The sequence below is a fragment of the Protopterus annectens genome, chromosome 2.part2 (genome assembly GCF_019279795.1).
Source record: "Protopterus annectens isolate FY-2018-M chromosome 2.part2, PAN1.0, whole genome shotgun sequence".
In the NCBI taxonomy this organism is placed as follows: Eukaryota; Metazoa; Chordata; order Ceratodontiformes; family Protopteridae; genus Protopterus; species Protopterus annectens.
This window is the reverse complement of record NC_056730.1, coordinates 817,533,226-817,545,903: the sequence shown is the minus strand read 5'-3', so window position 1 is coordinate 817,545,903 and position 12,678 is coordinate 817,533,226. Positions and strand designations below refer to the sequence as shown.

Sequence of the window (12,678 nt, the reverse complement as noted above, 5' to 3'; positions counted from 1 at the left end):
GCTTCACTGTTGTTTTCAGTCTTTATTAGGAAACTAACCTGTGATCTCCCTAACCTTTCTGTCATTCTTTATACTGATGAGACAGTTTTCCTTAGATCTAATAGCACACATTGAGCTATTCAAATCCTGCTTCAATGTGACTTCCACTGCCTTAATTCTTGCAGTGCAGCCATATGCTACTCTTAAACCATTCCAGAACAAAACGTATATTTGGAACCTCACAAAAGCTGAAAAAACTTCTAAAAATCTCAACATTGCAGATCCCAATGGTACCCCAGTAGAAACAATCTAGATTTATGGGTGGACCAGTCACTTAACTTCCATAAACACAGTGAAACACCAAAAATATCAACTCTCTTTTATTCTGGTCCTGGAAAATATTTGGCAGAGCACTCCCCTCCTCTTCCAAGCTCCACTACTGCTGTGTTCGGGGGGTATGCATACTGAATTTCCTTTGGCTCGCCGTGTAATTTGTGGCTAGATAGATTTGTGCTGCATGGAGCAGACAGCTCATGTGGTATTCACTGATGTGATCCACAGACTTTTTAACCTCTGGGGAGTATTTTGTCACATGGGAAACCATTAACAGTAATATAGAAAAAGGTACAATGCCAAAAATGTATAAACATATGTGACTAAAAAGCATCCTCAACTAAAAGCAAGGCTAACTAGTACTATCAAAGTGGATATTTTTTTTAGAAAATTAGGGCTTCTTGCACTACTAAGATTAGTATCATTGTTGACCTCATGCCATGCTGACAAACAGTTCATCTAGTGATATGTTTAAGAAAATCAGCTGCATGGGCAGCCATCTATCATACCCCAGTGATGTCTTCTTTGATTGAAAAAATGTATTTTTCTGCAGGGTGGAAAGTGCTGTTCCCATCCCCCCATGATCGGGAAAAGTGTTATTCTTTACTGCATAATACTTTATGTATTTAACATGACTTAGTATATTTTATTTTGTTAACCACATATATATCATGAATTTGTTGTACAGAAAAGAGAGACAGCCACACATAGTAAGACTGGTCTCCATAAGCATTTTAGCACTTCATTTTATTTGGGCTCCTTCAGTCAAACATTAAACCAAGGGTCCATCTGCCTGAAGTAGTGGTAGCTGAGGTGCATATAAAAGATGCCATGGCACTTACCGAAAAGAGTAGACAAAGTTATCCGAGGTCTGGCTAAATTTCCTCTAGTCAGTATGAATACGACCTTGGGTCTCCCCTGAAAAAAGGCCATTGGCCTAGTGGGACTAACCCTGACAAAGAGGTGTAAATAAATAAATAAATAAATACAATAGGACAGTAAGTCATATTAGTCTAATTTTACTTAAGTATAGGGAGATATCATCCACTACCCTATATCTCAGCATTTTATACATTGTATACAGATCCTCCAGTATGACTCAGATGAAGAGTCAGAAGTCTACATTTCTAGTTATCACTCAATTAAAGTAAATATTCCCAAAAATTAATGTGCAAACAAACTTGTGCTGTTTCAAGATTCTAAGTGTAATGTAGTGTAATAACCCATGCTGACTTGCTTATTTAATAGGTTACCACTCAGCCAAGCTGGGCATATGTCTCAGAACAACTGGAGTGTTCAGTAATATCTGTTAAGCACCAAGTCTTATTGCTTTCACATAGATACACACACACACACACACACACACACACACACACACACACACACACACACACACCCATATGCAAAGTAAATATTCCCAAAAAATAATGTGCAAACAAAGTTGTGCTATTTCAAGATTCTGAGTGTAATGTAGTGTAATAACCCATGCTGACTTGCTTATTTAATAGGATACCACCTCAGCCAAGCTGGGCATATGTCTCAGAACAACTGGAGTGTTCAGTAATATCTGTTAAGCACCACGTCTTATTACTTACACACACACACACACACACACACACACACACACACACACACACACACACACACACACACACACCCATATGCAAAGTAAATATTCCCAAAAATTAATGTGCAAACAAAGTTGTGCTATTTCAAGATTCTGAGTGTAATGTAGTGTAATAACCCATGCTGACTTGCTTATTTAATAGGATACCACCTCAGCCAAGCTGGGCATATGTCTCAGAACAAATGGAGTGTTCAGTAATATCTGTTAAGCACCAAGTCTTATTACTTACACACACACACACACACACACACACACACACACACACACACACACACACACACATACACACAGACGCATGTACGCACATACATGCACATAGGCACACACATATACACACACACATGCACACAAGCACACAGAAGCCCACACAGGGTCTATATCATAACGTCAAACTAACAAAAAGTTTGAGCGTTGTAATATCGAACCCTAAAGTCCGAAACCTAACAAAACCAAAAACACAGAACAGCGTTTTTCCCAGGGAAAAGAAATCACTGTTCCGTAACAAAAAAAAAAAAAAAAACTTAACCTTAAACTTAAACTAAAGTGGGGGCTTCACCCCTCACACCCACCCTACTTAAATATACCAACTCCGAGATCACACCACAGTGGAGGAAATAGCAAAGCCCTGAAAATGGCCCACAGATTTTTTTTCCCTGGGAAAAAAGTCAATGTGCCATGGCTTCGCTATTTTCAGCTTTCGGACTTTAGGGTTCGATATTACAACATTCAAACTTTTTTAGTTTGACGTTGTAATATAGACCCACTCACACATACACACACAAATACACACAAGCACGCACACACACACACACACACACACACACACACACACACACACACACACACACACACACACACACACACACACACACACACATACATGCATATGCACATATGCACACACACATGCATACATTCACACACAAGCACATGTGCACACACATATACACATACAGACACACACACAAACACACACACACACACACGCACACACTCACACACAAGCACACACATACACAAACACACACACATACATGCATACGCACATATTCACACACACATGCACACATTCACACACAAGCACATATGCACACACACATACATATACAGACACACACACACACGCACACACATACACACACCCACACACGCACACACAAGCACACACATACACATACACAGACACACACACACACACACACAGCATTGTGTGTGGGATTAGGCATGTCATCATATGTAGATTAACAAGAATAATATTGACAGTAATACACAGAGTTTGTCTTACCTTTAACATGCCTTTATCCTGTTGAATATTATTTAGCTTCCTTCCTCTGTGATATAATTTGTAGAGCTTTCTGGGATCTCAGAAAACTGCTTCAGTACTAAATTAATCAATATAAGTTGGATACATTATACATTGCCCTTGTTAACTCATAGTAAGGGAGTGCTTTAACCTAATTTTATTTTGTTCATATCTTAATTCCTGCTAACGTATATACTGTTTTTGCATTTGTTTTTTATAACAGGAAATGGATATGGCAATCCAAGAAATTCACCAGGTCTGCTGGTCTCATCTGGTAGCATGAACAAAAATATGTCAGCAAAATCACCACCACCAATGAATGTGGGAATGAATAATCGAAAGCCAGATCTCCGTGTTCTTATCCCTCCGGGCAGCAAGAACACCATGCCTTCACTGGTAATGTAGCAGCACATTTTAACTATTTCCATTTTTCATTATACCACGGTATGTTATGTTGTTGTTCATTGTGCTAATGATTGCAGTACCAGTAAGCAAAGTTACACTTTGAGTGTTGTTTCAATACAGCCATTTTGCTGAAACAGCACTCCATGAAAATTGAAAAAAAAACCCATAAAAAAATGATCTTTTTCCTTAGGGGAATTTGTCTCCACCCTGCATGTTCCTTGTTATTTTTTCTGTCCCAAACCATCAAATGTTTGGGGCAAAGAGAATTCCCTGATAAGCTTTATTGCTTTTTGAATAGTGGTTCCCAAAACAGATGAAGTTTTTTTTCACCCAGTTATGTCCTGTCGTAATTATACTCTATTCTTTTAGCAAAAACTAAACCTAGTGTTTCTTTATGTGATCAGTTAAAGGGGTAAGGTTTATTTACTAATTAGGCATGTTGAATTGCATTTCTGAAAATACAATCTAGGAGTCCTAAAGAATAAAATACAATGTTACGTGTCTAAAATTCAATTTTACATAGGCCACCTCAGTCTATGTTCTTTTCAAGACTGTGATAAGACTGCTTGGTCATCAGTCTTGTGTTTTAAGCTGTCCTGTGCTGTGCTTCAAAATTCTTTAATGCATACCCTTTTATAACTTTCCACAACTTTAATATGATGCTAATATGCAGTGTGGGGTCGTCTAATACCAGTCACTGCACTTTGACTTAAGAATGAGCTGGTAAGTCATTTGTATCTAAATGTGAACTAAAGGGGGAAAAGTTACTTCCCATTAAATCTACCAAGTAATAATAATAATAATAATAATAATAATAATAATAATACAGTCTCACTAGTATGTATATCCACTCACCACATATATTTTGTCTTCTCTTGTTAAAGGTGTGTTCTTCTGGTGCTGTGCTTATTGTCACCTGCCTAAGGACTCTTTTAAGTGTGGAAGTGAATACTGGTGCATTTTAAACTGCATTTGAATGCACACATTAAAGCAGAGTTTTCATACACTGTCACGTGCAGAATTTACCTGTTATTTCTGCACACAAAATATAGTTGTACAAGGAACTCACCATAAGAGTATAAGCCTGACTTCATTTATGACCCTGCAGTCTTAACATATGGATAGCAGATCTTGAGGGACTTGTCATTTGGCTTCAGACTTTTCCCAGAAGTAATGCCACTCCCTTCTAAATAGCCATTAATTGGTTTCTTAGACTGTCAGTCGGGTCTATATTAGAACATCGAAGTTTCAAAACTTCAAATGTTCTAATATCAACCCCTATTCAGCAAAAGCTGAAAATATCGAAGCTACAGAAAACCAAATTTTTTCCTTGGGAAAGAATTTGGTTGTCCGTTTCTGTTGCTTCGGTATTTTCAGCACTGTGGTGGAAAGTTACGGGTCAGGTTCAGGTAAGTGTGCGATTGAGCGCAGGTTAGGTTAGTTAGGGTTAGGGTGCAGGTTAGGTATGTGTGCGATTGTGTGGACGTGAGGGTTAGGGCGGGTTAGGTGATTTAGGGTTAGGGCACTGGTTAGGTATGTGTGCAATTGTGTGGACATGAGGGTTAGGGCGGGGTAGGTGAGTTAGGGTTAGGGCGCAGGTGAGGTGAGTGTGCGATAGTGATGAAACTTAGGGTTAGGGTTAGGGTTTGGGTTAAGGTAAGTGGATAGTTAGTGGTGTATGTATAGTTTAGTGTAGGGTTAGGTGTAAGATTTTAGGTGTATGTGTGTGGATTGCTGTTTGTTTGGTGTGCTTGTGTTGTATGTATGTGTTTTGGAACAGCAAATTTTGTTCCCTAGGAAAAAAATAGCTGTTCTGTATGTTCGATGTTTTCAGCTTTCGCTGAATAGGGGTTGATATTAGAACATTCGAAGTTTTGAAACTTCAGTGTTCTAATATAGACCCCGTCAGTCATGTGCCCAGTTGCTGTGACTGCTAAATTGCAGTTGACAGTCCCAGTTTAGATTCTGAGAGAGAGAGGGAGAGGAAGAGAGAGGTCCCCCCCAAGTCCACATATCAGGAACTTTTACTTGAGAGAAAGAATATATAACTTTGATTACTAAATTATAGTACATCATGTAATTGCAGGCTTTCTTTTCTCACCATAAGCAGCATCAAAAAGAAAAGCTGTTGCTGTCAGACATTGCACATACATCGCAAACTGTACCACACCATGCAAATAGCAAATTGTACCAGGCTATGATGAGCTCTCTAGCAATAAAATGAAACTTCAAAACTACAACTGACACCTCAACTGAAGAGCCTTCTGAGGAGTACAAACACAAAAATGAGAACTATAAATACTCAAAAAAGACATTTAATAATCTAATTAAAACAATTAAAAACATAGTAATGCATCCATGAATCAGTTAGGTAAACCTGTCCAAAAAATACCATTAAGACCCTGAGGTCTTAAGAGTATTGAATTTAATGGGGCAGGTTGCATTTCCTTCTTTCCCTGCCTTGGATCATGATAAACTTCCAGTAAGTCTTCTGGCTTAGGAAGGCATTACCATCTCTTGTAAACTGTAGAGCTGAATTTTCAAATGGCTAATAGGAAGTCTATCTTTCCTTAAAAAATTGTATGCAGTTAATGCAATTGCCTGAGTTGAAATAGAATCCCTCCCCTATTTAAAAACTTCACAACATTGTGTCTTTCAGCTTTTCCTGGTTAGGGGTCGCCACAGCGGAACTCCGGTCCACTAATGATTGGCAGTAGATTTTTACATGCTGAGTTTCCAGCTCTGACGCACAATCTTCAACGAAGGTACGCCCATTCACGCATGTCTCCACACAGAAGACACTCTAGCTGAGAATCGAACAGGGCACTGTCTTACTGTGAGGCAACAACGCTACCGCAGCACCACCACCACAGTATATAATCAACACACTGATACTCAGTCAAGCTCCAAAAAGGGCAGACAGGCTTTATAGGGCTGAAACTGACAGAATTTAGGTAACAGTCACTAAGCATCTCTTTATGCTGCCTCTCTGACAATGAAGGCCATGCAGTTAATCTCACTTCCTTTTGGCACATAGTCAGGGTTGCACAGATATGTTAAGAGGTGTGCATGTCAAATAATGTTGCTGTCAGGGTTCTTAATTACCTGGCTTGCATAGCACTATGCCAGTGCTCCTTAATGAATTAAGTACAGAAATGCATACAGAAGTTACCAGAGAGTGACACCAAAACAGAACCTAAGAATTGAACTGCTTGAGCTGATGACATAAGACCCCATGCAATGAACAGGTCTTATGATGTTGTTGAGCTGTCTTATAGGGGCACCATATCTGGTGTTGCTGTGGCAAAACATGGGAAGAACAGACTGGAGTCCTGACTGTGACCCAGGGTCATTTAGTGGACTCAGTCATAGAAGAATGTGCAGAGGGGATAAAGATTGGCTGCTGTTTATGTTATTTCACTTATCTTACTGGGGAAGAGGAAGAGTTTTCTGCTTGGGGCTTCAAAGCTTTAGCTGAGACCAGGAATTATAGTCCTACAGCATATATTGTTCATAATGTAACTGCACATTGGGTGCTGGGTGGTACGTTGGGAAGATGTGAAAAAAGTCCTTTGCATTTGTTAGGATGGTAGTGTACCAGGTCTCCCTGAGCTCCACTCTGCCTAGTCCACAGGCACTTATAGTAAAGATTTATCTACATGTGAGGCCTTGCACCATAAGTGGTAAGCTGGACAGGTGACAGGAATGGAATTGAAGATAAGATAAGGACATGGCTGATGGCACACAGCTGCATGAGTGTTAATATATATATATATATATATATATATATATATATATATATATATATATATAGGTGTCATTCAAGTTTACTGACTGTCACTTTATCTAATCAGAAATGGTCAAAAAGTGATCTAATCGCATTTGATCTAATGATATTCTTCAGTACATTTTATCATTTATCATTTATCATTTATACCTCTGATAATAAGAAAAGGTAAAAATTATGTATGGTATGAGTTTCCTTAAGTATTTATAAGTAATATTGCAGTTTGCTGGATTGTGTGAGCTGGCGGTGCATTTCCAGTGTTTTTCCCCATTCTTCCATTGTAGTGCAACCATGGAGTTGTATATACATTATAGGATTGTTTTTGAAGAGGGTCAGCAGCAGGGGTGCAGTGGGGCCTGCTCCCCTGCAAAAAAATATATATTTTTTTTATTTATTTTTCTTGTAGTTATGCTGGATTAGATGAACTGTGTTTAGGCCAGTTTTGTTTGATCAATTGTATTTAGATATTCTATTGTTAGATCAAATGACAAATACTATATATACACTATATATATATATATATATATATATATATATATATATATATAGAGAGAGAGAGAGAGAGAGAGAGGGGGATTATTTATATATCTATATCTGTATTTATATATAGATATAGATATATAATATAGATATTGCTGTATTTAAGTATGTACTTAAATAATACTGAATAATAGCACTGTTTTGGAATTTAATTCACTATATGATGCAATTACTGTTAATACTGATGTGCCTCAGTAATAGGCAACTTTTGAAAATTGCTACATTTTCTCCATTAAAAGTGCAAGAAAATTATAAAAATTTAAGGAGGTAATATCAACCCGCCATGGTGGTAGAAATCCCACAATAAAGTACTAAAGAATAAAAAAAGAAAAAATTGCCATTTTCAAAAGGTGCAATACAACGTCAGCAAGAGAGATTATAGTTTAGGATGCAAAAAAAAATTGAAATATTCTTTAAAAACATTCAAAGAAATGTATGAGAACCAGTTATGTGAACCAGATAATAGTAAGCTCTTCCCCTGTGTCAACAACAGAAATAGAAGAATGTTTAAGGGCGCCGTGGCAGTATTCCATGAAAATAATATGATGGAATACAGGTAGAACAAACATTCAATAAGTTTTTTCTAATGTACACTGTTCTCTAACAACAAAGGAGGTAAAGCTCTCTATTGTTGACACATCTGTAACTCCTCCTCATGTTTTCATCAAAGACACTGTTCTAAAATTCTAAGCTAGATTAGGTGACGTGAGCACTGAGCAGTTCAGACCCAGACAACATACTGGGGTACTTCCTTGTTAAACATAAGGACATGATTTCACCACATTTAACATCCTCATTTAGCAGATATTTATCACATTATTTTGCACTTATAGTTTGTAAATTAGCAAATATAATAATTCATAGGGGTGGCGCTACTGACAAAATTAAAAACTTCAGACCTATTGGTTTAATATCTCTTGTATATACAACTTTTGAATGGTGTGTTCTAGCACTAATGGAGTCTTGTGGCAATATTGTTCCATTGTGTGATTTGCCTCAACATGATTTTGTCAGAAATAGATCCACATTTACTATTCTGGTAGACTTTTATGACCCAATTAGCATTGCCTTAGATCAGGGACTAGTTATATGCACACATGTGTGTGCGTATGTGTGTGTGTGTGTGTGTGTGTGTGTGTGTGTGTGTGTGTGTGTGTGTGTGTGTGTGTGTGTGTGTGTGTGTGTGTGTGTGTGCACACATCTATTTAGACCTTTCTAAAGCATTTGATAGCATTGCTCACCAAATAATTATTAACTCTTTAAGGAAGCATTCTGTAAATCCATATACTATGACTTGGATAGCTATTTGCCTTTGCAATAGGAAAGAAAGAGTTAAGTCTTAATCCACTTTCCTGACTGGGTTGATGTCACTACATGTGTACCAAGGGCTCAGTTGTGGGGCCTATCTTGTTTAATATTGCTTTTCACTGTTAACATTTTGTAATTTCTACTGGATCGCAACATTTATAGATAATATCAAAATAGGGGTCCCTCTTAATAGCCAAAAAGATGGAATTCATTTTAGTAATTATTTAATTATCTTAATAATTTGTTTTGTTGGCTGCCTAAATATTAATCATATTCTTTGGCAGATGTGATCTGATGATAAAAATCAGCCTGGACTGCATTGTTACTGCAACTTTCTGAATGCAAGGATCTTGATGTTAGAAATAATGATAGTTTAAAATTTAACGTAAATGCCCAGTTGGCAAAAAGAAAGAACATAAGAGTATCCGGATTAATACTAAAAATGTTTCCACTCATAGTTTTTATGTTCTAGTAGGGCTCTTTCTAGTGTACATAAAACAAAATACTGTAATACAACTCACTATTCTGAATCTATTCTAAGAGTGAAATACTATTATTAGAGGGCATGCAGGGGAAAATTACGAAGGGAATTATGATTTATTCATATGAGTAAAACTCACAATTTTGAATTTGTTCTAAGAATGGTATACTATTATTGGAGGGCATGCAGAGAAAATTTACAAAAGGATTTAAGAATTATTCATATTTTCCTTATAATGCATGGTTAAAACCAATAGAACTCTACTCAATAAGCTACAGGCATTTGTGTGGGAAGTTACTCCTAAACTGTAAAGCAATGCATGATAAGCAACTGAGGATTTTGTTACATGTTAATATTTTATGTGAGTTATAATTCTAGTAGTAGTGTTTTACATATTTATTGAATAATTGTAGAATCACGCTTAGGATGGAATTTATTACCCAGTTAATGGTCAGATCTGGAACTAGTAGTACATAAAGTAACAAAAAGTAACTCATTGCAGGCTTTTAGGAAATCTTTAGAGACTTGGATGGGTAATCTGGTTTATTCAGTCAGTCTGGAGTCTGTGTGATGAATGGCCATATCAGCCAACACGCAGTGTCCTTAAACTCTGTAAACTATTTAGCGTATAATGTTATGTAATAATTGCTTTAAGTTTTATTCATGTTTTGCCTTTTTAAAAACTTTGTTTGCATTCAAGAAATGTGCTTGAAAAATCAGTTTTCTGTGTAAACATGCAGAATAGTTGCACTTTGTTTATATGTGTAATAGTAAGCATTCACATTTCAAATTTTAATGGCTAACATTTCTTTTGACAAAAAAAAAAACAATCATTGCTTAGGTTTATAAGCTTCATTCTGCTCCAAATGTCACATAATATAAACTGTTTTGTAATACAATAAGTATTACACAGTAAAAGATCATTATAATTCAAAATGTGCATGCTGATTTGGACAGTACAGAGTATCCATTGTAAATGTGGTGTTTTATTGTTTGCCCAAAACACATAAAGGTCTAGATAAACTTAGTGGAAGACCGATTGGCTCTGCTGAAAACTATTTTTTAAAATATATTAGTAGTTTTTTTTGCATGAATATTTAAAGGACTATGTTTTTGTATTCCTTTGTTTATTAAGGACAGCCAGGACAGTTTGTGTAAAATTAAAACATTTCAATGGACTGATTCTAAGTTCAGGCTGTGTATGGATGTTAAAAGTCTTTATACAAGCATACAGCATGAGATAGGGATACAGGCCCTATTTTACTTTTTGGGTGACTCACCTAAATCACATTTCATTATTGATTTGGTGGCTTTTTGTCTGAAGAATAATTTCTTTACATTTAATGGTGAAACTTTCCATCAAATACAGGGAACAGTCATGGGGGCAGCTTTTGCCATGTTTGCTAATTTAGTGATTGCAAAGTATGAAATGGACTACATTTATACTCATGTGTTTATAGATCCCATGTTATTTTATATCTCATATACATTGATGATTTAATTTTCTTGTGTGAGGTCAGGTTAAAGATGCTAAGATGTTTATTAATGATTTACAGATTAATAACATGGACCTTCATTTTGATGGTATACAGTTGGGCTCAGAGATGAATTTTTTAGATATTAAGTTGAATGGTTTGGAGACTGGTTTGTATAGAAAATTTGATCTTAGAAACCAGTTTCTTTTTGAAGATAGTTGCCATCCACGACATTTATTGTCAGTGCTGCCTTACAATGAATTTCTTAGAATTTGTAGAATATGCAGCAATGATGGAATATTTTATAAAGAAATTGAAGAAGCTGAACAAATGTTTCTCCATAGAGGTTTTAGTGTGAATGATGTTATGGAAGTAAAATGTAAGATATTGAATTTAAGGCATTCAACCATCATGTGCAATAGTGAGCAGAATAAGAATTTACAAAAGTGGCATATGCGATATCCTCTTATGGTTAATAATACTAGAATTGTAAACAAGGATAATCGAGAGAAGTTTATTTTTTTACCACCTTTAATGTACTTACTGATAAAGTTGTGAAATGTGTGAAACAGTTCTGGCTGATGTTATTAAAAGACAAATATTTATGTTGTCTTTTGGCTGAACAGGTTCAAATTTCTTATAAAAGGGCAAGGAATCTGGGTGATATGGTAGTACATAATCACTTCTCTTTTCCGGAGATTAATATGCAGGGTTGTATTCCAACTAAAAGCAGTACTGCCCCTTGTAATAGATGGTCAGCTTGCAAATATTTGGTTGATTCTTTTTCATACATTAATGGGGTTAGATTTACCCCTAGGTGCAGTTTTACTTGCTGTACAGAAGGTGTTGTTTATGCCTTAAAATGCACCTGTAATTTATTCTATATTGGGGAAACGTAGGAGCTTTAAGGTTCAACTTTTAGAACATGTGAGAGATATTAAGAACAAGAAGTTAGAGAGCCCATTAGTTAGACATTTTCACAATTCTAACCCTAACAACCTTTCTGGTTGTGTTTTAGATAAAGTAGATATACATTTGGGAGAACATACTAGTATGAAAGACAGGCTTTTGAAAAAAGAAACACTTTTCATTTTAAAATTTGGCACATTGGAGCCTTTTGGACTGAATAAGGAATGTAACTGGAAGTATGTAATTTAAGTTAATTGAGTAATTGTTTAATTGGGGGAGGGTACGTTTGTTTGTAAATGTAGAGAATTGTGTATATCACGATCTTTTAAGAAGGATGTGTTACTCTTTGAAGGATGAATAAGCCGAGGTGCTAAGTTCTTAATACATTTTATCTGGACAGTAGCCTTTTTGTCATTTCTTCAGAATTTTTTATATTGTGGTTGTGTTTATCCATTGTGAATTCATCATTAGATTCATGGAAATGAGACTGGCAACTGTAGCTCTTAAAATTAGCTGCATCCAATATGTTCT

General features: G+C 36.2%; 1 protein-coding gene across 17 annotated transcripts in view; it reads left to right on the top strand.

The window, feature by feature from the left end:
* Window positions 1-12,678, top strand: part of MEF2C (myocyte enhancer factor 2C) — a 797,870-nt gene that overhangs the window by 758,803 nt on the left and 26,389 nt on the right. For all 17 annotated transcript variants that reach the window (XM_044064162.1, XM_044064167.1, XM_044064168.1 and 14 more), the window contains one exon: window positions 3,466-3,638. In XM_044064162.1, coding sequence (XP_043920097.1) covers window positions 3,466-3,638 — 173 coding nt within the window. The remainder of the gene's footprint in view (window positions 1-3,465; window positions 3,639-12,678) is intronic.